At 44.9% G+C, this 27,737-nt stretch overlaps 1 protein-coding gene and 1 long non-coding RNA gene across 9 annotated transcripts in view; one reads left to right on the forward strand and one right to left on the reverse strand.

Moving 5' to 3' along the window:
- The window catches only part of LOC102064449 (uncharacterized), a 178,843-nt gene extending 161,032 nt beyond the window's left edge, over positions 1-17,811 (forward strand). The window contains exon 4 of the long non-coding RNA XR_270573.2: positions 16,505-17,811. This is a non-coding gene — a long non-coding RNA (uncharacterized LOC102064449). The remainder of the gene's footprint in view (positions 1-16,504) is intronic.
- Positions 1-27,507, reverse strand: part of PAX2 (paired box 2) — an 84,075-nt gene extending 56,568 nt beyond the window's left edge. For 3 of the 8 annotated variants that reach the window (XM_074544878.1, XM_074544880.1, XM_074544884.1), the window contains exons 1-3: positions 26,830-27,507; positions 22,860-23,028; positions 21,337-21,534 (exon numbers count right to left, since the gene is read on the reverse strand). In XM_074544878.1, coding sequence (XP_074400979.1) covers positions 21,337-21,534; positions 22,860-23,028; positions 26,830-26,872 — 410 coding nt within the window. In that variant the 5' untranslated portion in view covers positions 26,873-27,507. The remainder of the gene's footprint in view (positions 1-21,336; positions 21,535-22,859; positions 23,029-26,829) is intronic. The other 5 variants (XM_074544879.1, XM_074544885.1, XM_074544881.1 and 2 more) reach the window with 4 other exon arrangements.
- Positions 27,508-27,737: the final 230 nt, after the last annotated feature.

The raw sequence follows: 27,737 nt of genomic DNA on the forward strand, positions 1-27,737 counted from the left end.
CAAATTTTAATACCACAGGTAACCATGGAGCAGACATTCAACTCAGAGGATCCATCAAAATATCCATTAAAGCGGGTACAGATCTACCTTTCCCCCTCAACAAATTCATAATCTCTGCAACAGAAGACCAAAAGCTGTAAAACTAACAAGCCACAGGAAGAGAACAGGAGAAAAGCATCACTAGTAGCTAAAGTCCCTTTCACTAGCAAGACATTTCTGTGATGAAAAGGCCCAGAAATTTTTGACCTCTTAGGAATTAAGAATTGTTTTCTGATTACACCTACAGTGCAATGATGTGTAGTTCAGAGTGCCAACTCTGCAGTTCAGAGTGTCATCTTGTGTTACCTCTGGCCTGGCCGGCCTGAGTGGTGCCAGCAGTGCTGCTGCAGCAGCACTGAGCTGGCGTCGGGCACGGCCCCACGAGCTGCCAGCACGCGGTCAGTGCCGCGCGCCGCGCGCTGGAGCTGGCAGAGCAGCGCCGTGCCAGCGGGTGAGTTAAGAGGACCTGCAGAAACACACGGGCTTGCCAAGGTTAAATATCTTAATCTGGAGTATGGGAACTTTTAATTGAAAGCTTTGCTTTGAGCCTGTTTCCAGTTATTAAAATTCAGGAGTCTGTGCTGAATTCCTTGTGGACATTCATTTTGATTAACAGAAGACATGTGTGTACTAGGAAGGGAGTCTTGAACTGGGAGGAATCAGATAAATGTAGATAACATTCTCAGCCCTCTTGCAAGTTATGCCATAGCTGGTATTTTGTGTAAAGCCTTAGATCTTGAAGATAAACAATTAGTTCAGCTCTCATTTAATACCAAGGTATTTCTGGCTTTCATAAGTGCAAGGACCAGGTGGAAGTGGGACCTGGCTGCCTCCCAAGGGGCCAGAACTGGAGGCAAAGGGAAAAAAAACCTTATTTACAGCATTGGGAATTTTATGCCAGTCTCTTCATTACGGAGGGTACTGACTCAGGACTTTTTAACTTTTGGTTTTGGCAGCATTGTGTATTAGCTATGTATTATCTCTGTATCCTGCAGAGTGCTGCACTGCAGTGCACGCTTGCATGTGTTGGATAAGTAAATGTTTCCCTTTACAGGGATGTACTTTTGTGTGCCTCCCTTACACTACTCAGAACTGGGGAAAATTTTCACAGTGGACCCTTTACCGTTAGAAGATTTTTCCCCAAAAAAATTTTTAAAAAAAGTGCTGAGGATGTGTTTATTAAATCTAATGTTCTTTCTACCTCAGCTTGTAAAGAAATCAACAAATTTGTAAGAAAAATGTAAATATTATTAGAGAGGAAAAAATTTGGGGTTTCCCTTTAAAATTACCTTTTTCAGGTGAATTGTTGACTATGTTAAAAATGAAAATAATATGTTTCGATTTTATTGAAAAAGAAGGTTCTAACTACTCTGAAATGTAGAATTTTAATAAAGTTTTGGTTCAAAAACACACAAAAAATATTCACAAAGAACCCGAATCTTTCCCTTTCTGCTCTAGTCCTTGTTGTTCTTGGTGTCATTTATTCCTTGCTTCATTGTGTCACCCAGAGCAGGTAAGCACAAGTGAGCACTTCAGGGTGTGGGTGCTGCATAGACTCCCAGCATCAAGTTGGTGCCTGTCTCTGTAGAAGATTGTCTAGTTTTTGTATTTATAGGACAAAGTCAGTTTTATATGGTGAAAAGATAAATCTGTAACCAGTCTTTTTGGATCATATAAGTCACTGTCAGGTCAAGTGTTTAGAGATACAAGTTGTATGTTTATGTGTCCATATTGTGTTGGCAAATGCATTAGCGTTTGTTTCTTGGCATGTTTTAATTCCCCACACAGACAGCATACCTGTTTACCTATAGGTCTGCATTTGTAACTGTGCCTACATGGAGTTAGATGTTTGGGTCACATATTAAATATTCAGGTCTCATGAAGAATTGATAAATATTTTTCAACCATTTCAAATTTTAACAGAGTTTTATGGGAAAATATTTAGATGTGGCTTGAAACCATCATCAGCTATCTATATGTATGTTTTTGTACAGCACATACATATTAAAAATTATATGTCACAATCACCTAGCACTAGTCTTTAACAAGGCTCTAATATCTATGATGTAATAGCTAACATATCTGAATACTGATCAATAATTTATGTGGAACCCTGCTGTATTATAAGGCCCATACTTGTGTGTACATTTGCATAATTGTGTAAGTTTGTGAAGGCAGAACTGCTCTATTCTCAAAAAAACATATCTGGCTTCCATCTTATTAACTACAGAACTGTGGGTTTCTGTGAGCCTTCATCAACCTATTACAGCCATCCTTTTCTGTTACAGTTGGAGTGGCTGGGGGAGTACCCTGTGCCTCTGGGTCCCCTTTTTCTGGCTCCTGCATAAGTACAGTCTCTGTCCATAGGAGTTAGCAGATTAAGGGTTTATCTACATAAGGCTCTGCAAAATAATTTGAATTAACTGAATATGTGAAATTAAAGTGGTCTAGTTAAACTGCATTACACCTCTGACTCCCTTGTTTAGAATTAAAGCAGCTTTAATTTAGTTTAGCTTAATTCACTTTGGAAATGAAGTGAACTTAATTCAATTTAGGACACTCAAATTTTGAATGAGCACCTGAACAATGTTTTAATGCTTTTAACCAATATAGTTGCAAAGTTAATTCAGATTAATTTTCCTGTCTGCCCCTGTGTAAACAGGCCTGTTTTCTATGCCCTCTCAATGAAACCATCTCAGCTGAGACCCCTCCAACAACTCCGAATTGACAACCAACCTCCCAAGAGGAGCAGTTTAAATGATGCTCCCACAAGCACAAGTGTTTCCTTATCCCTACATCCCCATGCAGACAACTTTTCTCCCAGTGAGCTTTAGTGATCTCTGAGACTGATTTGTCTAGAGCTTGACTTGCTGAACCAGGCACTAGCTGGGGTAAATACAGAAGAGATGCAGCAATTGTTCAGCACTGTCTGAAGACCTAAGTTATCAATATTGAATTATTCAAATTTTGCAGTTTAGGATTTTGCAGTGAAATACAATATTGCAAATTATTATATATTATTTCTGCAAATCATGATATCCTAGAGAATTTTAGAGATTTTATTCAGTACCATTATTTCAAAACATGGTCCCCTTAATCTGAATTAAGTACTTGTTCACCTAATGAATCAGAATGCCTCCAGCTGTAAATCAACATGTATTTAGTTTTTTTTAATCTAACTTAAGTTCAACAAGATCAGATACAACAGGATTCATAGGCAGAGGAATATAGATGGACATAGGCAAGGAGATTTAAAAAACTATACTCCTATACTCCCTTTACTTTTTTTCTTGAATGTTTTGTAGTCTAAGAATACAGGAGGTAGCATAAGGTGAACCAAAGATGCTATCATGTCATTTTTTAAAGGCAGTTGCAAAATCAATCATAACCTTAGAAGTAAGACAGAAGCATATTTTAATGCAGGAATCTTATTATTATTTTTAGAGCATCATTATGGAAATTTCAAAATTTTCATTACCTTCCTTAATTTTAGAACACACTGTGTATTTGACACACTGTGTATTTGGTCAAAAGATACCTTAGGAAGGAAATTCTGTCAAATATCTTTATCACAATGCAAAAAAGCCCTTGAAAAAAATTGCCTTTTGGAAAATCTCCTCTCAGAAAGCAGCTGCTCTACGATTTTGCTAAAAAGTTAACCAGACTAAAAAAAACCCCAAAACCCCAAAGAAATCAAAGAAAGCCACTTAAATGTCCCAAGCCATCCAGTGCTCTTTGATTAGATGGTTAGGCAATATTTTGTGTGCTGTTTTTTATGGAGATATTGCTTATGAATAGTGTTATTTGATGGCTACAGCAGTCTCAGATCTTTGAGTGGTAGAAGATTAGCATGGTTTCACTGAAACAGTCACAGTATAATGCAGTAAGGAGAAAGTCCTATATATTAATGTGTTTGTGCAGAATGCACTTCAGTGTATGTGGGCATCCATTTATGTGCAGCTAGCTGAGAGGATGCTCCTGTGAGTAAAACCTGGGCTTGCAGAAGCAGTGACTGTCAGAGTGGCTGTGCTGCTCTGTGGGGCTGTGCTGCTGTATCAGCATGGGTATGTGTGTGCTTGTGGGTTTGTATACACGGGCCACTGCAGGTCTGTCTGTCTGTCTGTCTGCAGGTGTGCTCCCACTTCTGTGTGTGTGATCTGGCTGCGCTGCTTTGTGAATGTCAATGAGCTTAGTAAAAGCATGTATGTATTTGTATTTGTGTGTGCATCTATCTGCATATGGATGGGCTTGTGTGTGTCTTTAGATCCATTTCTTTGTGTGGTTTGTGTGTCCCTCCTGTGAGATGGGGGCCTTCTTGAGGCCTGATCTCAGTCAATGTGAGCACTTTCATTCTCATAAAAGGCACCATCATTCAACTGCAAAAACACAAACTAGGCACCAGGAGACCTGGGTCCCTATTGATGAGCTCTGAGATGAGCAGTCTTTTAATTCGCTCCATGCCTCAGTTTCCCCTCCCAGCCTTTTTTTAAACTCAGGCTGTGGACGCACACTCCTTGCTACTATATGGGCATAATATAATTCTCTGTGTGAATGGCTCTATTTGCTTCAGTCGAGATCCTGAGTCCTGAGAGGCCCTTCTGATGCTGTGCCGCTGCCTCCCAGTAACATCCATCCCTGCATGTACCTGCCTTTGTGTGTTCGTGTTTGGGGTGTCCATCTGTGTACTTTGTGGCTGGCTATTTGTAGGTTTTATCTCCCCCATGTACAAACAGAGCAAGGGAAGATGGAAAGGAAGGAGTTATTAAATGCCAAGCGGATATGCAATAAATCCCATTGATTTTACAAACTCCAGCTTGTCTTCAATCTCTTTCCATTCTTTATCCTGGGGGCATTGCAACAAAACCCTATTTTAAATACCTTTTCTTTCCCTTCCCCCTTCCCCCTCCTCTCACTCCCAAAAAAGTGTCAATATTTTATTTGGATTTTTAACTTCGCTCCATAACAGTTGTTTGACCTCCTGACTCATGTGAGTCACATAAATTCTGGGACTTTATTCAGGAGCCATGTTCCTTCTATTGAATAAGCAATTTGGGAGGGTGAATTAATGACTTGTGCTGTTGCTGGAAAGTCCCTGAAGAAATATTAAAATTGCTTGCAGACCGAATCAATACTCACTGAACACCCAGCATGAGGACCTGGGCTTCTTAATGGCTACAAGCAGCAGCACTGGGTAGAGGAAGGGGAATTCCTGTACACAAAACACACGCAGGCACACACAACCAACAGCAGCCTTCCCCCAGCCTTGCTGGCTGTTTCAATAACAGCACATTCTTGTGCATGCAACCTGCTACGAGCTGCTGCCTGCTGTGCCAGGGAAAGGACTTACAGACTGGTTCCCCCATCTCCCTCCCAAGAAGATCATGCAGGATTTGCAAAAGCTGGCTGTTTGGGCTGTGTGCTAAGCGCTTGGGTTAGCATGGTCTGGCACAATCTGCAAGGCACAAGGAAGGATGATTATTTGTGGTGTTATGAGCCTGTTCTGTGTGTCACTTTGCCTTTTTCCTCTCTGAAGAGGATAGACACTGCTCTCTGTTAGGTTTGGGGGTGCTGCTGTGGTTTGGAAAGAGGATTTGTCTATGTTACAGAGGCACGTCTGTGAGATAGTTCTGTGGCTTTGGGTGCTGAACAGTATTTTGATCGGTCCACAGTGTGAATTTGTTTTGTTTGCAATATTCTGTAGGATTTCCTTTCTTATAATGGCTTGTGTTTTGGTGACTGTCATGCACCCCTTCTTGTGTTAAGAGTGCCTGCATGATGCTTTTGGTCATTGAGCAGGTGTCACTTCACTAGATCAGTCTATTTCAAGGCTGTGGGTGCAATTCTGAATGGTTCTGAGTGCCCTGGGAGTCCACCAGCCTCACTAGGACATGAATGTGCTCAGTTGTGCTGCTCAACAAGGCTTTTACTATTTGCTTCTCACTACACTGACAACTGCCAGATTTTGCCCATACCCTAAGACCCCTCTGGCAAGGGTGGGTTTTGTTACCACTGTTTTCAAGTCTCCCTTGAGAATGTGGCCCCATGTTTTGGTGTTTTGCCCTGTGGTTGTGAATGGCTGTTTTGTATTCGCTTGTTGGGAGGCTGTTATTGTGTATTAACACCAGGCTGGGTGTGCTTTGTATGTCTGCATGTCTGTCTCATTGATTCCATCAGTATTATTTTGTAATCGTGTGATTGAGTTAGTGTGCATTTCAGGGCTCCTGTGTATTGAATAATGATGTCAGGGATTGGGTTGTTTGACTGGGTAATGGCCTCTTTTCAGTGTTGTAAGTGAATGTGTCCTTCTCCTGTTTCCCTGTCTCAGCTGGGGCAGGATCATTTACACTAGGTGATTCCTTAAGATGCTCACATGCACTAAAAGAATATCCCTTTAGCTCACGAGCTCTCCCTGCCCACGGGGCATGCCAAAGGTACGTCTCTCGTGTGTGTGACACGTGGGGTGGCATGTCTGGCTGGTTCTCAGCTGCATGCTTCAAGGTGTGTGTGTCTTCTGGTGTTCTCAGGGATTTTGCTAAGACCTTTCAGTTACGTTTTTGGATAAGGTTCTTCACAATTACATGCAAGACAATTCTGTGCGGTTTCAAATAGATTTGACTGAGTCTGTGAAAGGATCTATAAATTACTACATGTCTTCAGTGAAGTGCACACTTGCCTTTGCAAGGGTCTTCTTGTATGACTTTCTGCATTAATGCATAGAAGGGCATCAGTGTCAGTTAACAGATGCTTCTGATCTGTGTGTGACTGACTAGCAATGTTCTCAAGTCTGAACTGACCTGGGTCTCTCATATATGTAAGAAAGAATGGGATTCTGTGTCAGCAGCATTTAGCAGTAAATATATGTGTTAAGAAATTTTAAACGTACAATGAATCTCTGGGTTTGTGCAATGGCTTCTGACTGGTGCGGGTATTGTGCAGTAATGCTTTAAGACAGTGTGGCCACATTTGGTCCCTTGGAAATGAACAAGAGAGTTCAGTTATTTTTCAGCTGATGATTATGTGTCATTGCTGCATGAATTTATTTGCTCTGCACAGGCAATGTGTCTGGCATTGGGCCTGCTCTGTCCTTCCTCAGCCATCAGGATTTAGCCCAGCAGCAGTCACATCCAGACAAAGTCTATGAAAAAGGGCATGAAAGATCCAGAAAACTTCCAGAGAGAGTTTTCACTTGTACCCTCTCATCAAAATATCTCATCGGGGAAATATCTATGACCTCTCTCAGTCAGGCCATCTATATGGCTGGGATTTAGCAAGCAGTGAATTTAGCTTATATTTTTCAGTGAGGTTGCTAACAGGGAACTCCTTACTCATCCTTGCATTAGCTCAAGCCTTCTTACTTCCCTTACTCTCTTGTTTGTGCTCTCACACTCTTTTCCCCACTTTCTCCTCTGCATTCTGGCCTGAGTTTGACCTTGAGCAGATTACATGGTCCTTAGCCCAACCACTGCTTTACCAGATCCCACCCCTCACACTGGGGTAGCAGCATCAGGGTAATAGGGAGAAGGGAAAAAAATGAGGGAGTAAGGAAGGGAGAGAGGGAGGGAAAGAGGGAGAGAGAACTGTTTGAAAAATAATTGGAGGCTGTTAAACAGAGGAGCCCAGCATATCACTCTAGTAATGGAAATAAATTCCATTGTATTTGCATTTTAATTTTCCACATAAACAAAGGCCCGGAGTGAGCTGGCTTCGCCAGAATCACCGGCCAGAATTTAATTAGAAATGAAAAGTTTATAGGGTCCTCTTTAATGCGATTAATGCACAGTTAACATTTATCACATACATATGCTGGAATCGCCTTTTTTAAGCAACCACCGGCCATGAAATGAATTTCTTTTCAACTTTTTTAGCATGCGTGAGGAAGGCTGTCTCTGGTGAGGCGGTCCAGTGAGCACACTCCTGACAGCTTGGTAAACTGCAGCCCACAGAGGCTTAGTAGCCCCCATCCTCACTGAGGAAAGTTCAAGGTGGCTTAGAGGGAAGCATGGTCTAGTGGTTAAAGCCTGAGGTTGGGAGTCAGGGGATCTGGGTTGTATTCCCAACTCTGCCACATGCTCACTGCATGACTGACTTGCTCTCAGCGTCTGTTTCTCTGGGTGTTAAAAATAAAAGAGAAATCAGCTGGAAGAAGATATCTCAGCCCCAGACCCCTCCGTGTCTCAGTCTCTCCAACAACTTGCCCAGCCCTGTTGTATGGGATCTGGATGGTATCCTGTACTGTGCTGACCCCTCAGCTCATCTCCCTGTGTCTGAGCATTCCTATGCCAGCTGCAGGGACGGGGGAACATCCACAGAACTTGCCTGATGTGGGAGGCTGGGCCTCCTGGAGGGACTTCTTTGCAGTGCCCCCGCTGCCTGCACATTCATATGCATCTCACATGGGCATGAGTTCCTGTGGATCTCACACAGGCAATCTCACATGGCTTCTGTGAGATACACATCTTCCTGCCAACGAGCATGAGTCAGGAGTGGAACAAACTCTGCCTTTGCGGTGTGGGAGCCCCGGCAGCCCTGCCACAAGGACCTGTATTCACTGCTGAGACAGCTTCATGTTTCTTAAGGGGATCCCAAACATGCCTGTTTGGTCCAGAAAACTACTAAGAACATCTTGTGAGATACTGGGTCTGTCAAGCCTGAACTTCAGATTCTAACATAAACCTACTCAGGAGCAGCTACCAGCCCTCCTTGTGGAAGAGGTAATTATGCCTCAGTCACCCTGAGGGGCCCTGAGAGGTTCCCCTGTGAGTGCTTATAAAAAGCTTGAGCTTGTCTGCACATGGATGCTAGGGAAAGCAAGTCTAAATAAAGAAAAATTATCCATATCCTTTCATTGCAGAGCAACGATGAGATAAAAGGCCAAAGGTGAACACCTCCCTTGTTAATCTGTGCCCTTGCTAGAGCCAGAAGGATATCAGACTTCTCACCTCCCTGCCTCCTCATGAGTCCCAGAGGAGACTGTGGTCCCTTCCTTATGCCCCCTTGCCTGCTCTGGCTGTGTGGCAGACAGGGCTACAGCCCCATTCTACTCCCACACTTCCTTTCCAGCCTTGCAGACAAGCAGAGTAAATAAACCAGGCCCATGGACACAGAGTGTTAGCGTGTTAGGGACACAGCAGGGGAAGGAGGAACATGAAACCTCTATTGATCCCTTGAGGAATGATGTCCCTTCCTTATCTTATCAGATTCTCTTCACTCTTCAATTATAGTCTGTTGAAATTGGCCTCTTAACCCAAACAAGATAACCTGGGTAATGAAGAAAAGAGTGCAAAGGGAGGGGAGAGGAGAGAAGGGCAGAGTCCAGTGCATTAAACTATAGCTATAATTAGAAATATCTCCTTTTGTGTAATCTCCTTTGCCCCTACTATCCCTAAGTATCCTCTTCTTGCATCATGTATCAGGTGAACTACCACACATCCACTCCCTGACAAATGTATCACGCCATATACACCCTTCATTCCCTTGCTTGCACTTGATACCCACAACAGGCACGTGTCCCTACATTTGTGCATGATATTTTCTTTTATATATATATTTGCCCTGTCATACACTTATTGTGTTCAGCAGACGCCACTTTGTCGTACACACTTGCACACGTGTTTGTGTTACTGACGCTGCCCATCTCACCAGCTGTGTTTCCTCAGCACATTGGTGTACAGCTCCCAAAGCTCCTTATCCCCACATCTGTCCAAAAGAACTGCTGGTGAAGATATGAGCACTGTTAGGACTTCCCCTGCATCTGCTTAGAGCCATAGCTCATCAGTGCATTTACAAGACTCTCTGGCCCCTGGGAAGCAGTGGCACAGAATCCCATGCAGAGTCCTGCATATTGCTGTGCCTTTGCTCACCACTGTGACTCCCTGCATGTAACTGCAGAGTTGTGACGTTGTTTCCATGGATAAGACTATTCTTAGTTCTTACACAGACCAATAATACCTACTTGCTAAAAGTCTATACTCCCAGCTGGACATGTTGCACTAGTGATATGCCCAATGCTCCTCCTTGTACACACGTCGCGGGGTATAGGGCATGTCTCGCCCAAATATCCATTACAGACAAGATTGTCTAGTGGAACAATAGAGACTCAAAGGTTTATCTGCACAAAGGCACCCAGGTTTCCATGCTCAAATTACTTCACTGTGCACAGAGTGATCCTGGAGCATATTCAAGAGGTGCAGAAAGTGCTTTCATTTTGGAAGGCCATGCTCTGAGCAGTGCTAAGGCTTCATTTACAGGCCTGGCATCCTCCTCATGCATGCATGCTTCAAAAGTCTGTGTTCCCCAAGATCACTTTATCCCTTGTCTTTCACTGTGCCAGGGGCATTTCCTTGTATACACATCCACCTGAAATGGACCACGCTCCCTTCCATTTCATGTCACCCTCTGCCACCAGCTCTCTAATTTTTTTCTGTGGGGCATGAAGAGCAATAGGTATACCATAAATGTGTATTTTTCTTTAAATATTTGCAGGTCACAGAAACTCGTGCAAACTGCAAAGGGGGTTTAGAATTGGGGCACTCATCTTTTTACAAATTTGTTTGTTCTTTCTCATGTGCAACCATACAAACTCATCCATGCAGCTCCTCCCTGCTCTCCAGCCTGCACCCCTCACATGAATCTGCATGCAGCCATACCCACTTACTCTGTCCCCATCCTGTCTGCCTTCATACTCACAGACCCTAAACTCAGGTTCATGTGTAGCCTGAAATTGTTAAAGCCACATAAGGGAGCTGGATGTTAATACTGAATGACTCGGCATCTTCTTTGGCACAGTGGCCCAAACTGCCTTCTGGAAAGCTGCAGCAGGTCTCATTTTGACAGTATACAATTCAAATCTGCTTCAGCCTTTCCCTCCATCCTTATCTCTTGCTCTTTCCTTATCCAACCTCACCCAACTGTGTTCTCTTCCTATTTTGGAAACTTCATGTTGTGGCTCATCTGTCAAAATCAGCACTACAAATATTGTCTCTTTTAAACTCTAAATTTTGTTTTGTTCCATAGAGAAAGGGAAATTGGGACATTGCACATTTTCCACTCTGCCTCTGCTGGCACTGCCTTGGCGTGTTTGTACGTAGTTTATCCCTGAAATACACTTCCCCATGCACGCAGTTTGCAAACATGATATCCTTTTCTTCAGAAATGTTATTCCTCCCTTTTCTCTTCTTTTATACATCCCCTCCATTCATATTGATTTTATAAATTTATATATATTTTTGTGTGTGTGTAATTTATGTATAAATTTTTAATTTTTCAAGTTCAAAAGTCAGAAGTTAAACAACCAAGAAGTGGCCTAAATTTAGGCAAATATTAACAGCAGGCACTATTACCTAGCTACATCAGGCTACGGTCTTTCTTTGTAGAGGCTGATGATCAAAACTTGTTCTTAAAAGTTTTTAGAGAAACATGGGTATATTGAAAGGCAGTAATCCCTTTAAGAAGAGTTCAAATCTTAGTGCTCAAAGAATCTAGTGAAATTTTAAAGTGAGAGCTTGAAAGTGAGCGGTGGGATAATGATGCTGCTGTTGTATTTTCGCCCAGCTTGAAACAAATGAGGATTGATTTTGGGAATCAAAGGGCTGTGATAGTATTCCTTCCTGACCAATGAAATGAGTGCTCTTTTTGTTGCCAGAACTATGCAAACTACCTTGGAACTAGAGGTGGTACAGGGCATCCTGTCTGACAGATACATGAGGGTTTCTTTTGTGACTGTTGTCTGGTTGCAGTCTCTGCTTTTCCTTGTGTAAATTAGCAAGCAGACATCAGTCTGGTTGCAAAACATGGGTACCACCCTTCTCAAATGAAATACAGTGATGGGCATTTTGAGCAGAGCTGATCACTAATCTTGAAGCAATTTGTCTTCCAAGCAGAGATGGCTATTCCTTATGCCTTGGAACCATAAGAGAGGGAAGAATTCTTACCTTGAAAGGAGGAAGATCTGTTGAAAACTGAGCTAAACATGAGAATAGTAATTTTTTTCCCAGGAGTGAACAGTTATTAGAGGCAAACTTCATCCTAACAGTGTATGTGTGCATGTGTTAGGGAATTGCTAGAAGTCTGGGGAACAATATGCTGTGCAGGTTTTAGAAATGCTACAGGAACTGCAGAGCTAAGGGATGACAAAAACAAGAAATGTCCTATTTCTATTTTTCATAGAGGCAGGGACAAGCCACCAGAATCTCCCTTCCTGAATTAACAGTGAGGTTTGGGTAAATGTTTCATATATAGCATTTTCTGGGAAGTCTATCTGGGTACTCACAGTCTGTTAGCTTGGGTTTTGGCACATCACTCTTCCTCCTCTCTGTCAAAACTAGTACACACATAAATCCCAAGCCAGACAAAGGACAAAGGAATATCCTTCCCTGACTGCACTGAACTCCTGAATATGCTTCCTTTTGCAGAGCAGCATTTTGTGTCACTATCTACGTGCCTGCTCAGAGACACGTGCCCTCTACCATATACCAATATGTAGTATCCAACCAACAGGCACGTTTTCCCAAAGGTGCCTATCTGCCTTGCACTTACAGTCCCTGTATAAGTGTCCTGTACAAAAAATGCAGTATAATTTGGCTTTTTTGTTCCTTATACCCACCTCTGAACACATTAACCTTACAAATTTGCCTACTATATACTAATGTACCCTGTACACTCCTTCTTATCTTCACTCCTCCTCAATGTCAGTATGGACAGACTTATTCTCTCCATGTCTCAAACATTTCATGCATATATCCTGTCATTCTTCATACCTCAACCACAGCTATTCCTCTCCAATGGCTCCAGGATTGAACTATTGTGTTGTCCATTTCCCAGTGACAAGGGGTCTAGTTACCGGGTTATTGATTAGTTTTCATGCAGACAGATGGATCTGCCTTTGGTCTCCCCACCAAAATCCACCTCTGTATGGGCTGATTGTCACTGCTCCGGGGATAGGATTTCACCAGGAGACCACCCTCCATGCAAACATCCTTCACCCAGGCCATGGATGGTAATAAATGGAGTCAGGCTGAGCCATAATAAAAGCAATTGAGTGGGTTACCTGTGCAGACATGAGATTTATACCTCCTCATATTTGATGTGATTGTTTTATTGAGTTCTCAGTGCAGTTAGGATGCCATTTATTTATTTATTTATATGCCTACTTATCATGGAAAAGGGGGGAGGCTCTTTCAGCCTGGCTGGTGTGCAGTCTCCGTCTTGTCAAATATGAGCCCATAGAAAAGGACTCTTCAGTTTTGCTCTGCTTTTTACCTAGACTTGGACTTGATGAGTGAGCCCTTCCCACATATCTCATTTCCTATGACAGACAAAGATGTTTGTTTCAGGACCCCTGAAACCTTGAGGACTGTCTGAATTATGAGCCTAGTAGAAGCTAAGGGTCTGGTGTAAACCAAGACATGTGTATATGCTGATTTTCTAAAAGTGCCTCTTGAAAGAAATTCCTATTTATGCTGTGCCTGTTTTGGACAATGGTTTGTGATCTATGCACAGAGCCTCTTTATGCTATTGCAATAGAAATAGTAAGCACTGGCATTTCTTCTGACTCTGTGATCACATGTAGGCATTGAGAAATATTAGCAGGTGTAAATTGATTGGAAATGAATATTTGTAAGTGCACCCTGAGGAATTTGGAAACCAAGTGATTAGATTTGTGATTTTCAGCTGGGTAGATAGCCATGTAAGTGCTGCAAAATCAGCCCTCAGTTACTGGCAACAGAAAAAATTGGAGGCTAGTGCTGAATATCATAGTGTTTAGTATTTCATCACAACCCTAACCGTGTTTTTTTGAGGTTTTCCATCTCCTCTAGTCAAGTGGTAGCATGAGAATTTCAGTTCTCATTTAATAAAGTATGTTGCCAGTGCTTGTGGGGGCTTGAAAAGGGACCTGTCAGCTTTCAGAGGACTCAAAGGACTGCATTGTTAAGATGTTTTTAAAGATGTTTAATAGGAGTCAGATATCCAAATCCCCTTTAAAATTTAGAGTAGAAAAGAGAAAACAAGTGAAAACAAACCTACATTGTATTACAAGTGCTCATGATTCTTATGCCAATTACACAGTTTAGGCTCTACCTTGGCATTTTTAAACAGTTGGGACTGATAAATATGGCAATGCAGCTGTAGGCTCCAATAGGTTAATTTGAATTAGAGTGGAAAGAAATTCTCATTCCTGTTAGTCTCAGTTTAAAAAATAATCATTTGGGAGAAGAACTCAAGCCTTTCTGATGCTTTCATGACTAGTAATCATTGTTGGAGCCATCAACACACAGATGGGATTTCCTAAACCCCCAGTGAGCTATGTGGATGTCAGACCAATGGCAAATGCTTTTAGAAGTTTTTGGCTTTCCATTTATAGAGATCAACAGCAAAAGTGTGATGGCTAAATATTTTGCTGATTTTCAGTGGAGAGCTTGAATTACATTTGAATTTCACTATGCCTTAATTAAGGACAATAGAATCTAAGTGAAGATCAGTCTTGTTCAACTGTTTTGAAGTCGTATACTGTTATTCAAGTAAAATGAAAATCTTTTGTTTGAACAGGCTTTGGGGTTAGAGATGGGAGTTTTCTGATATTTGATATATGTCTGAAAACACGACTTTGTTTTGTATGCATCATGTCATATCATAAAAGGTCCAGCTGGCCTGCTAGACCATTATCTGTCTCTTTAGCCAACACAAGATTATTTCTTATTGTATATTTGCTTGTTATTAATGCCACCTACTTTTATATATTCCAAGAAATCAGGAATTCCTATGGGATGCAATTCCACATTTTAATGGACCTCCCTATCAGAGGATACCTTCTGCTACCATTTAAATGTTTCCTTTCTTATTTGCCTCCCTTCATTCCTGCCAATAGTGCTTTGTTTAAATGTGAATAATTCCTTTCCTGTTGGAAGGACTGTGCCCTTCAGATCACTATATTGTTCTCACCCCTTCATCATTTCTTGGCCAAGCCACTTATATTTTCTCCTCTTTTCTCTCAAAGTCAAATGAGTTTTTTCCACATAATACTGATTCTGGTAAGTGAGGTTTAGCTCCGTAAGACTCACTCACCCAGCACAGAACTGCAGCTACCTCTATGGCAGAATGCAGCAATAATTCAGTAGTTGCAAAAGCTTGAAAATATTTGACTTCCAGCAAAAAATCAAGCTTTTTGTACATCTATAGAAAAAGGAAGGGCTGGGATTTTTAGGTGATAAAGGGGCCGATACGGTTCTGAACTTCAAGGTTCAGAGAACAGGGAGTTCAAAACTTCCCAGGCACAACCAATTCTACTTGCTGACTGGCTCTGTTGAGCTAATATCTCTGCAATATGAAAATTAGAAAAAATGCAGCTAGCCTATTGTACTTCCCCCCATACAACCTTCCAATGGCCAGATACGATGAATAAGACAAAGAGAAATGCTGTGAGCATTCATTTACTCTTTCAGCTGCAGTAACATTGTTTGTAACCTCTGCTTTATGAGCCTGTCCTTTATTTGCAATGATAAAAAGAAGATAATACCAGGTTTGTGTTTGATGGAAAAGAGTCTGAATTTAAAGGAGTATATTCCCTGTAATGAAGCCCTGTGTGACCCGATTACATTCTCTGCTCCGCTGAAAGCAACTGGCTAGGAGAAATCTTCTACCTTGAGAGTGTGCCCTGATGCAGGAAGTCACATAGGAACCTTAAACTCAGCATCAGCTGGGAGAGAGGATTCCTGCTAGAATCCCAAGTTTCTTCCCTGTGCGCTAGGAATTCCAGTTTACAAGTCCTGGTAATCTCCATTGAGTACTGTTGGACAAGTTTTCTTCACCCCTGCCTTGCACCAAAACAATGTCAGACAGAGGCAAACCCAGTGTATCTGACAATCGAATATTTGGTGGCTATATTGAGAAAACTGATTTGTGCCTACTAAATACCAGCAGTGGTGGTAGGTTTGTGTGACACGCACACCCCCACACATGCTTGCAGGTTAAAACTCAGGCAGTTCGCCCTAAGCTCACTGCAGACAATGCAGTTGTCACTACTTTTGATCACTATGAACAAGCTGCCATTGGAGATACTCTGTACTCTTACAGCTTCTCCCTAGACTCAATACCTGTCTTCCAAGAATTCCAGATTTGTTCAGGGAGAAGGAAAAACAAGGAGATTCACAGTGACTTTGGTGGGATGCCCTTTGGGGATTTCTCAAGTGCTGCTGGCTAGCGAGGGTGGCTCAGAAAGCTCTGTTTGCGTAATACTGATTTCTTCATACAACACAGCTCCTGCCCTAATGTGCCTGCTTCTTGGCAGATAATTGTCTTGAAATGTTACATTTACCTCAATTGCATGAGCTAAAGCCTCAGCTGATGTAAAACAATCTAGCTCTAGTTTTGAACTTTTTATCATTATGTACTCTATTCAATGGAAAGTTTTAGTGAAAGATCATACTGAGTCTTACAAAAGTAACTAAAAGCTGTTGTTTTTGTTTTACAGATGGCAAAACAGCCTTCTAAGGAGTCCGTGTGACCTGCCTAAGATCAGTCAGAAAAATAATGTCAGAACTGGTAAGAGCAATCTGATCTTTGAATATGCCATTCTTTGCTCTAAACTACAGGCTGGTCTGCAGCCACTGAAATTGGCCATATGCGCAATAATATTCCAATTTACAAGTATGTTTCACTGGTCCTTATAACACAAGTCAATGTATGTGTCTTTCCATATGTATTTTTAAAAGCACATCATTACTGGAGACTTTAACTAGGCATCATTAGCCAATTGCTATATCGTCAAAATGGAAACATCTCCCTAAACCATATGCTTAACACTAGAAATTAATTGGTACCCAATACCTAAGAGAAGATCGAAAGAGCATCCAGCAGTTTGACTGAGATAATACATGAACTAAACTCTGTTCTCTGCCATGGGGTATCAGTTATGTCTGTTCTCAGGAACTCAGGGTCCAAAGTGTATCCAGAAGACTGACTGAACTCTGAAATGCTTTACCTTTGACATGCGTCAACTAAGAACGAACTGGGAGTTCCCATTACTGAACCTGGCCATCCAAGAACTGGGATAGAGGTGAAAATCAGGGGCAGGTTGTTTTGCTTTGCCTTTCTGGACCTCATTCATTAATCTAAGATATTTCATTAATTTAAGAGAAGCAGGAAATAGTGCTTAAACAACAATTGCATAACTTACAGTACTGTGAAAGTGTTCCGTGACGTGCTCCCTCCTGTTCCTAGTAACGTACACTGTCTAATTCAGATTTCTCTGGAACGATTATCATCTCATGAAACCTATGTTCTTAGGTGAACTGTATGATTTGCTAAACAAAGGAAAAGTTCTCACTAGCACCTGCCTCCAAGTTCATTTTTAGGAGACTGCCACAAGGAGCATCTAAATTTAGCAGTGTCTAAATTCACTTGAAACAGTCTAACCTGAAAGGACCAAAGAGAACTGGTTTATAGTCATATGATAGATGGGAAAGTTTGGGCTGGCAGAGTGCTCAAGAAGCAAGGTGCTCAAGCAATTTAAAACATTAATTGCATACCAAAGAATTAACACTTCTGTCATTTGCCTGCTTCTCAATTACATGCACTGTGTATATGTGTGTGAGTTTACATATATACACGTACATATACATGTTTGTATGTATGTTATGTGTATAGCAAACATACAAAATTGGGATATGCTGCATAGTGCTTAGTGCATGAAGTGGGAACAGGAAAGCGCGGAGATAACTGATCTCAGTCATGTCATTTCTGGTGCACTTTGCTTACGAACTCATATACTCCCTAGATTTTTCCTGTAATTAAAAGAAATCTACTGTATAGCAGAAGACTCTAGTATCTTTTCCTGAATCTTTACAGGGTAGTTAAGACATGTTTTTTTCACTAGAACTTGTATCTACCCTTTGTCTGCATGAGTTTGGAATGAAAAAGTTTTTGATATAACTCAGAACTAAATGACATGTTGTCCCAAAAGAGTCCTTCCAGTCTCAGTGCAGTAGTGACAGATCATAATAATGTAGGCACACAGAATTAAAAAAAAATTCGTAAAAACATTTTAAGTGTTTAAGGGAGAATTTAAAAACTGAATTGAAACTGTTGTTCTGTAGTCTCTCACCCAAAGGCCTTTACTAATGTTAGACTAATTCTCAGAAAGAAAATAAAAGGTAATTAATAAATTTTCAAGAAGTCTTATAATAACCAAAAGTAATTTTTTTCTGTCTACAAGGACATCTTCATTTTGAAGCACAGTATTCACAGTCTATCTAGGGATATAGGTAACTTCTTTTTCCACAAATGCATTGCTAATTTGCCTTAAGATGCTCAAACGCTCCTGGATGTAGTTCTAAGTGTTCTAGACATTGGGTAAAACCAGATTTTGTACAGGAAACGCCACATTTTGCAGAAGTAAGAAGACAGATATTTACTGATGGCTAGGTTTTAAAATTGTCATCTCTCTGAAGCTGCTCAGAGACTAAGTGTTAGATTAACTCCAATTTGTGATTGGTGATCAGAGAGATGACAATTTACTGCAGGTAAGGGATTTGCTATTACAAAGAAACTGTCCAGATTCTCTATGTGAATTTTTACAATGAGGGTGAGAAAAATGTATATTTAAATTGTGAGCTTCTTTGTGTTTTGTGAGTTCTGTGAGCTGGAGTCATGAAAGTCACTGGAGTGATGAAGCTCACGCTACTCTCCACAGCACTAGGATTGGGTGCTAATATACTCAATATTTCCTATTTCACTGCAATTTTTCCCCTGTTCTTGTCGTGTTCTTGTCTAAGACAGACTTGCAAATTTTATGACTTGTGTTATGGGCTCACTTCCTCACAGATGTGAGTTTTGAGGAGCTTCATACAAAGGTGAACAGTGCGAAGTTTGGTGTGAATTTTTAAAAGGAATGGGGAAAAACTAAATCTTATGAAGCTAAAATGCTCTTGAGCCTTGAGGACTACACACTCAAATACCATTGTCATGGTGGGTCACAGCTGAGCTTCTCTAGTATAATAATACTTAGTAGCTACAAAACACTTGTCCTCAAAGTATTTTATAAGCACAATCTAACTGGCATCTGTTTCCACCTCCTTCTGAGAAAAATTAGTTTTCATTTCCCGTGTGGGGAAACTGAGGTACAAAACTCCCCAAACCCCGCCGCAGACTGGTGGCATGGTGGGAGCCAAATCTGGTGCTCAGCTTTCTGCCTGGGACAGCACAACCCAGACGTGAGGCACAGGGTCCAGCAAGCATGAGACTGAGACCTCAGTGACTTTTGGATGCTGAGATCCCTTAAGCTAGCTCAAGTATAAATATATGTTGGGTCTGTACATGCTGTTTCTCCAAAGAGCCTATGGCCATTCCTCTGGACTTCCCTGCCACCAGCTCAGTTCCTTACAGGTATAGCTGTCTGTCCTTCCACAGCTGCCTTTGTAAGGTGTCTGAATGTCAAACTGTTATTATTTCAATACCTGACTGAGAGAGTAACAGAGACCTGGAGGTTTTTTAGGAGGGTGTATAATTAGCCGATCAGTATTATGTTACCCTGTTCATAACTTAATAACCATTTTAATACAGATGGCACACACAGGGATAATTTCCTAGGGTAGCCTAGCAGTATATTACAGAGACAGTGTGTCTGAGGGAATCTTTCTTAGCCAAGGTACATTCCACTAGCTAATTCTACCTGCTGTTTTCAAGATGATTTGGGATAATTCCATATCATTTGCAAAATATTAAAACCCATTTATATAGGATGCCAGATTTGGAAATACACAGTCTGAGTTATTAGACATATTTTGATAAATCTGCCATGAAAAGTGCAAGACAAAAAAATACCACTGTGCTTTCCTTGCTATTTATTTTTTGCTTCCCTTGCTATAAATACACCAGGTTTTGGTTTTGGTTTTTTTAATCTGGCTAAATTTGTTATATATCAAAAAGGCCAGTATACTGATTTGTGCATTTTATCTATGTAGACACTACAAAAGCCTGCATGCTTATTTACACATACACCGTGTATATTTATTTGGCTGGGAAGACCCATACATTTGGAATTGCATCCAAAATTTCATGTATTTTTACTCTGTTGGTAAGGTATTTTATGCCTATGTATGTACCTTTTGCAAATATCTTTGCATTACTCTGTTTCTAGAGGTTGTATTTCTGTGGGCACAGTCAGGGTATCTGTACATACATAACACTAAAACGGTGTAATTACTTTTACTGTGTGCACAAGAGTGTTGTGTTGCCAAAGTGTGAAGATCTGATGTACGTTGTGTTTGAACGTGCATGCATGTGAGCCGTCTGAGTGCTTTGACGTCTGTCAGTACTTGATTACATCTATTCCTTTTTCTCCTGCATCGATCCTGATTTTTTTTTTTTTTTGCCTGTCATATAGTTATTTTTGTCACCTCAAACCTGAGACCAAATCTGAGTCCCTCCAAGAACAAAATCAACAAAATCTGCACCCTAGTAGCCGGGGGAGAAAATGAGGCAGGAGGAGCGGGGCAAATGGTTTGCTAGTACGAAATCGATTCTGCTGCTGCCCAGCCTTCTGCGAGATCAGGGATCAGACCGAGTCGGGCCACAGGGACCGCGGAGAGCAGCGCTCCCCAGCCGGGTAGAGAACCGCCCGGCGAATTTAGCCGTTTCCTCAGGCTACCGATTGGGAGTGAGCCGGGGGAGTGGGTGCAAGGCAATCCTTCCTCCCGCGCCCAGCGGCTCGCGACTGTGAGCCCGGCTTGGCAGAAGATGACGGCAGCCTTTCGGCTCAGAGTTCTAGTACCCTGTCAAGGCTGGAGATCATCTACACCCCGGTAGGGGTGTTCGGGAGACACGGGAAACCCCGGCTGCGCAGCCCGTCACCCCTCCAGCCTGAAGAGCACCCAAACCTTGCGGCAGTGCCGGGCTGCTCAGCGGGAGCCCAGCTGCTCTGGCAGCAGCGCTGCCCCGGCCCCCGGCTGCCCCCGGCCCGGGCGGCGGGCACAAGCTGCGGCCCTGCCGCCGTGAGCCCCGGCCCGGATCCGCGCTCCCGCTGCTCGGGGCGGCTGCTGCGGGAACGGGCAGTTGCTTTCCGTCCCTCAGCTTTCCGTCCCGCTGCCCGGAGCTGGGCTCGGAGGTCACGGCGAAGCCAGGGAGCGCCCGCTGGACAAGGCCGGGGACTGGCGGGCTATGCCCACGGGTCCCGCTGCGGACAGGGGACCGGAGAAGGCTGGATCTACCCTGACTGAGGAAGGATTAGGCCGTCCCTGCAGTTGGAAGGGGTTTTATGGGGCCGTAAAGATGCGACTGGGCCGCGAGCTGCGGGGTTGCGCTTACCTGTTTATGGAGGAGACGCTGGGGACCGTGTCGTTGTCGCAGATGCCCTCGGCCAATAACCTGTCCCGGATCTCCCAGGCGAACATTGTCGGGTTTTGTCTTTTGTACTCGGCGATTTTATCCACTACTTTGGGGGTGGCCACTTTGGGTTTGGAGCCTCCGATCACGCCGGGCTTGATGCTTCCCGTCTCGTAATACCTGCACAAAAGATGGTCAGTGCCCTGCCATCCTCGAGCACCCAGAGCCCCAGTGGCCCCCAGAGCACCCCGCGGACCCCTGCCCCGTGCCCCACCTCGGTTTCAGCCCGCGGGTGCGCGGCCTCGGGCCGTGGCCGCTCGGGCGCTGCATATCGCCGCTCCGCGAGGCGCCAGGCGGCATGACCTGGGGCTAAGGCAATCCCTTCGTCTCCCTAGAGCTCGGTCTCCTTTTTTTTTTCTTTTTTATTTTTTTGGTTTGGTTTGATTTTTTTTTCTTCCCCCCTTCCCTTTTTTTTTTTTTTTTTTTTTTTTTTTTATATGTGTGTGTGTATGCTAGAAGAGAGGGGCGCTGCCTTCCTCTTCCCCCGCTTTACGCGCACACACTTCCACACTTCTTTTAGGCCCTGGGGTCGGGAAATTAAACAGAAACCCTCTCGCCGCTGCAGCCGTGCAGAGGCGAAGCCCGCCGAACGCGGAATCGGGCCGGGCGGCCGGGAAGGGGGCGTGGGGAGCGGGCAGTGGTGGGCTCGCACTCCCCCGCCTGATCTCCCGGCCGGCCGCTCCGAATCGGGGCGCTGGCCGGGCTGCGGATGCAGGAGAAGGGTTTATCCCGGCCCCGGGGTGCCTCTAAAGCGGGTGCTGGCGGCGGGCAGCGCCAGCCCGCGCCCCGCTGTCCCTGAGCTCTGCTGCCCGCAGCGTTTCTGTGCCGGTCCTCGCCGGGCACGGCGGCGCGCGTAGCGCTCGCACGGGCGGCTGGGGCACTGCCGCCTGTCACACCGCTCCGCAGCCGAGCGGCGGCCCAGGGCCCGGGCTCTCCCCGAGCAGCCCCTGGGGATATTGCACACCTCATTTGGCGATGATCGGTTACCGCGGGCTTTTATTTATTTATTTGTTTGTCCCGTTGTTTGTTTATTTACCCGTGTATTTGGTAAGGCTGCTTACGGCTTGTTGTGAGTTAGGATTTTTTTTTTTTTTTTTTTGTTCCTGATGGATTGGGGATTTTTGGTCGTTCTTTCGTTTTGTTTCTCCCGTCCCTTCTCTTTTCCGCCCTCCCACCCACTCTTCTCGAATTATTTTGTCCTCCCAGGAGTTTTCAAACACCGCCGGTGAGGGAAGGGGGGAGGCGGGGGAGAAACACGTCCTTGCCAGCTGGAGGAGGGGGCCCTGCTCGGCCGCGGGCTCCCACTGTGCGAAGGTGCCGGGGCCGCTCGGGGTCGTGGCAGGGAGAGCCCGGTGCCGCGGGAAGGGCGGAAGGTCATACGGGAGCGGGGAAGGGATGCAACGTTGCAGTCTCAGGAGAGGGAAAGGAGCTGCCTCTTTCCTTACCTGCCCAAGATCTTGCTGACACAACCGTGGCTGACCCGCAGCTGCCTGGAAATGTCACAGGGTCGCACCCCCTGGTGAGCCAGCTCCACTATCCTTTGTCTCACCACGTCAGGTAGGGGCCTGCCGTTCACAAACACCCCCCCGAGCTGGTTCACACCCCCGTGCCCTGCTGGGGAAAGAGAAATAAAAAAAAAACACAACAACCCACGCACACCAGAAACACACCGTTAGTCGTGGATTCTTAACCACTCGCACTGCAAATTCTCCAGTCATTACAAATGGATGGAGGTGATGGCAGGGGGTCGAGAGTGGGGAACAGGACGTGGGGAAGCGATAGAAGATAAAGAGGGAGAAGGAGAGAAAGGAGCTAAAAACAGGGAGAATGAGAAAATGAGAGAAAGAGATAGAGAAAGAGATAGAGAAAGAAAGAAAGAAAGAAAGAAAGAAAGAAAGAAAGAAAGAAAGAAAGAAAGAAAGAAAGAAAGAAAGAAAGAAAGAAAGAAAGAAAGAAAGAAAGAAAGAAAGAAAGAAAGAAAGAAAGAAAGAAAGAAAGAAAGAAAGAAAGAGATAAAGGAAAGAGAGGAGGAATGATGCAAAGATGGAAAGGGAAGGCAGAATGAATTTTCCCGAGACGGAGGAAGATTGTTCTCCACCTTCCCGCACGCCGCCCTCCCTCCCCGAGCCGCTCTCGTCCTGCGGTCCCGATCGGGATGCCGGAGCGGTGGATTCTCAGGGCCATTGTGATGGGCCGAACATGGAAACAGAGCAGGGCCGAGATGTGCTCCCAAACTCCAGAGCTCGACCTCTCAGAGGCTCCGGGCGGACTCTGCCGCACTCCCCTTTCTCTTTACTCCTGGGCTTTTTGTCTCATTTTCTTTCCAGGATTTTCTATCACGTTGTCAATTACAGTTCCTTGCGAACTCCGCCCTCCCTCACCCCGCGGCATGTCCCCCATGCAAGCAGTCCTATCCCGTTATTTTGGGATGCGAGTTTTGAAAGGACTCACAGAGAAAGAGAGAAAAGGAAAAAATGGAGGGAGGGAGAGAGAGAAAAAAAATATTTTGAGTCCCACAGCTGGTGTTGCTTTACAGGCAGACTTTGTCTCTCATTAGCTTTCGATCTTTACAGAAAAAAAAAAAATCCAGAAAAAAAATAACAGACCCGTACTGTTTCGGGTTTGGGTTTGTTGGTTTTTTTTTTTTTTTTGTTTTTTTGTGTTTTTTTTTTTCCCCACCGTACAAATCTAATTCATGGAGAATTTAAATTCTCCGTTTTCTTCTGTTCCCCCCTTTTCAGGCAAAAACCTGCTCTCGCTCAGATAGCACTGCTAGGATGGCTTTTTTTTCCCCCGATCTGTCTTTCTCCATTTCTAGAAATAACTTGGGGGGGAAAAAAAAAGTATGCACCTGCTAAGAGTGGACACGAGAAACGGAGTGGCGGGGATTAAGGGAAATATCTCCTTTTGGGACGCAATAAGACAGTTGGTCGTGAATCAGACGTGTACGTTCGAGCCGAGAGCAGCTCGCCGTTGCCAGGGCATGGGGAGATGCCCGCTCGCAGGCGGCACAGCTTCGCTGGCGCTGCTACCTGAGCAGCGGAATATCCAGCTGATATAGCTGTGCAGTGCACTCTGTATTAAAGCTTTCCTTTCACACAACCCTAACCTCCAGTATTTTCCTCTCCAAGAGATCTTAGTTCGTTTTGCAGTTTGCTGAAAAATGATCTGTTTGTATTTTCGTTGTGGTTTTTTTCTCTCCTGCTTCTGACACTGACTTATTGGCTCTGAACTTAGTGGAAACTCTCATTGCCCTGCGATCGATCCAAGTCCTTTCGTACAAATAGAGTTTTTCCCATCTCCCCCACCCCTTCAGTAACACCTTCACACATCCCCTCCCAGCCCCACCGGCCGGGGCGCCCGCTGGCTTCCCCGTCGTTTCCCGCTGAACCGGGGTTATGTTTTGCATTCTTTTGTTAGTCTTTTTAAAAACATATTTGGGGTTTCAGAGGGGACGGGGATATTTATCTTCTTCCACTAAAACCCGCGGGTATATATTGTTGTGTTATTCCTCCATTTGTTCAGACCCCTTCTGCACATGTTGCCTCTAAAGTTACAAGATAGCAATTTCTTCGGCAACTCCACGATAAATAATTCAAAGCACCTATTATAACTCGCATTACAAAGTATTAAAGGGCAACAGATGCAAAAAGATTAAAAATTAATAATTCAAATTATTGCAGTCCGGATATTTTTCACACGAGTTTGTTTTGTTCTGCCCCGTGGTTTTCTAAGATTCTTTCTATCAGAGCAGTCAGATATTTACGTGTATTTATCTGCATGTGAGTGCCGGCATCTGTGTGTGCACAGGCTCAGTCGTGCCGCTGTCGTACCGATCGTGTGTGCTGTCTGTATGTCAGAGCCTGTGCCCGCATCTCTTTAAATTGCTTAATAATATCCAGGTCTGTAGCTCTTGAAATACACTTTAGGAAACGAATCAAATGTTGATGGGGTCTTATTGTTTTGTTTAGATTTGGTGTTCTTTTCCCCTAGTCGGAAGCCAAAAATTGGTCGGGAATCTCCCTGGAGTTTTTAAAAAATCAGCGACAGTGAAATGCCTCTTTGGTCTGCTGACATGTTTCGGATCGTACTGGAGCTGGAATTACTGACATCACGTCTGGAAACAGATCGCACCGCTGAAAACTAAAAACAATGCCTAAAGCACGGGGTGTTTGCTGTTAAAGCTCTTTGGAAATCAAACCTCACATTTTAAGCAATGTATTCTGGAAATCAGTTATTAGGAAACAGAAAGGCAATTACCTACATCCGCGTTTGGGGATTTAATCTTAGGTTTGTATTTCTGCACCTTCCTTCTCAAGGCAAAATCGGGATTTTTTTAAAGTTCAAGCATTTCCATTTTCTATCTTTTCGATTTGTGTTTTATGCAGCGGGCAGGGCGTGTCCTCAAAAGTTGCGGTGTCAAAAGTTACAAATTGCTCTTAATTATTCATTTCCTGACTCAACATACTCTCAATCTCGGTTTTCTGTTTGTATTTTTTCTTCTTCAATTTAAATCTCGGAATTATTGTCTCTCCTGCGGTTTAATTAAAATCACTGGAAATTCCTTGTTACATTCCCTGGTAAAAGAGGCTTTTCACGTTCCTTAGTCCCCCTCTTAAGAAAGGCTTTTAAAATTGAAAATGTATCACGAATGCCCTTTCCTCTGTAGCAGGAATGTATTTAAAATTCACACCGGGTATCTGGTAAATAAACTAGGAGGGATCGTGACTTCTTGAGAGCCTCCAAAGCCATTTCATCTCCCTGCCATACAATTGTCCTATTTTTTCCCGCAGTCCAACCTTTCGCCCAACGAAAACGACTCACAGAACAGGCACCGACTAACCCGCCATTAATTCGAAACTGGCGTCTTCCCTGTCTGCCACCGAAATCCAAAATCAAAGCAAAGAGCATCGCATCGCGGGGAAATCTGGGGGGTTAAAGCCGCGGAGCGTTGCGGGGAGTCCCGGCCCGGCTGGGCACGGACAGGGAAAGGGCCCGTCCCAGGGGCTGGCACGAGTGAGTCAGAATAAACTCTTGTTGTCTGAGGGGCGATGGGGAAAGTGTATTTGCGGAGCATAGCTCCGGTTCGGAGGGGGCTTTCCCTGGCGCACTCAGGGCACGCAGTGCAGGCACAGCAGCGCTCAGACCCCTGCCCTCGGACTGGGGGTGCTGGCCCCCGCCCCGCTGCCGGCACGGAGCTCTGCTCCCCTCGGCTCGGGGCTGCCCGGCATCCTTGCTCTGCTGCTCGGGCCGGCAGCCTCTGTCCTGCCTCCTGAACGCCTCTCTGAGCCCGGCATCGGCCAGGGTGAAAAGGTGGACCTGGAGGAGGATCAGGTGAGGAAGGATGGCTGGGGAAGGAGGAATGAAAGGATGAGAAAGGGACAGCAGCGGAAGGAGCCGGGCTCCAGTACTCACGGTGCATTGCTGAGAAGGGGTCTGCTTTGCAGTGCATATCCATGGGGAGGCAAAGGAAGGGGAAGAAATCGGCTGAAGCCGCCGTGTCGCCTCTAAAACTCAACTTCAAGACTTAGGGGAGAAAAAAAAATGAAAAAAACAAAACAAAACAAAACAAAACAAAAAAGCACACGAGGAGAGGAGGGGAGCGGCGGGATGCGCTGGGCCCCCGGCCCGGCAGAGCGGGCAGCGAAGTACTTTCCGGGGGGCGGGAGGGCTGCGCCGGCCTTGGGGGAGTCAGCAGAGTCCGTGGGAGCGAGGGACTGGCGGCGCCGGGGGGCAGGTGGGTGTCATGGCTGGGAGGGCTCAGAGCATCCCCGGCGGCGGGGAGGGGGTGCCGGAGCAAGGTGCGGCCGGCGGCCAGGCGGCTGAAGGCGCAGGAGGACGCGGCTCTCCCTCCTCCTCCTCCTCCCGCGGTCCGGGGCTAGTTCATTTAAGTTCAGAGCAGAGTAGCAATCCCCGGGAAAGCGGCGAGCGGCGGGCGGGCGCGACCCCTCCTCTCGGCCGGGCGGCGGATCCGGCGGACTTTCGCCCGAGGTGGGAAGTGCTTGCGAGAAGCCGGGGCCGGAGACTGGAGCCTCCGCTCCCGGTGTGTGTCTCTCTAAAAGCCGCAGCGCCCTCAGCCCCCCGCCCGCCTCCCCGGAGATGGATGACTTGTCAGACAAAGGCAATAGATTCCGACACTCTCTGATTCGCCAGCGCGCCGAGCCGAGCGCGGCCAGGAGAGGAGAGGAGAGGGGAGAGGAGAGGAGAGAGAGGAGGGCCGGGCCGGCGGCGCTCGGCGCGGGGGGGGCCTCGCCTGCGGGACCGGCGGCGGGGGAGCCCCGGCCGCTCGCTCCGGAGCGCCCCGGGCCGTGCGTGTGCGGGGC

This window comes from Zonotrichia albicollis, chromosome 7 (assembly GCF_047830755.1).
Source record: "Zonotrichia albicollis isolate bZonAlb1 chromosome 7, bZonAlb1.hap1, whole genome shotgun sequence".
In the NCBI taxonomy this organism is placed as follows: domain Eukaryota; kingdom Metazoa; phylum Chordata; class Aves; order Passeriformes; family Passerellidae; genus Zonotrichia; species Zonotrichia albicollis.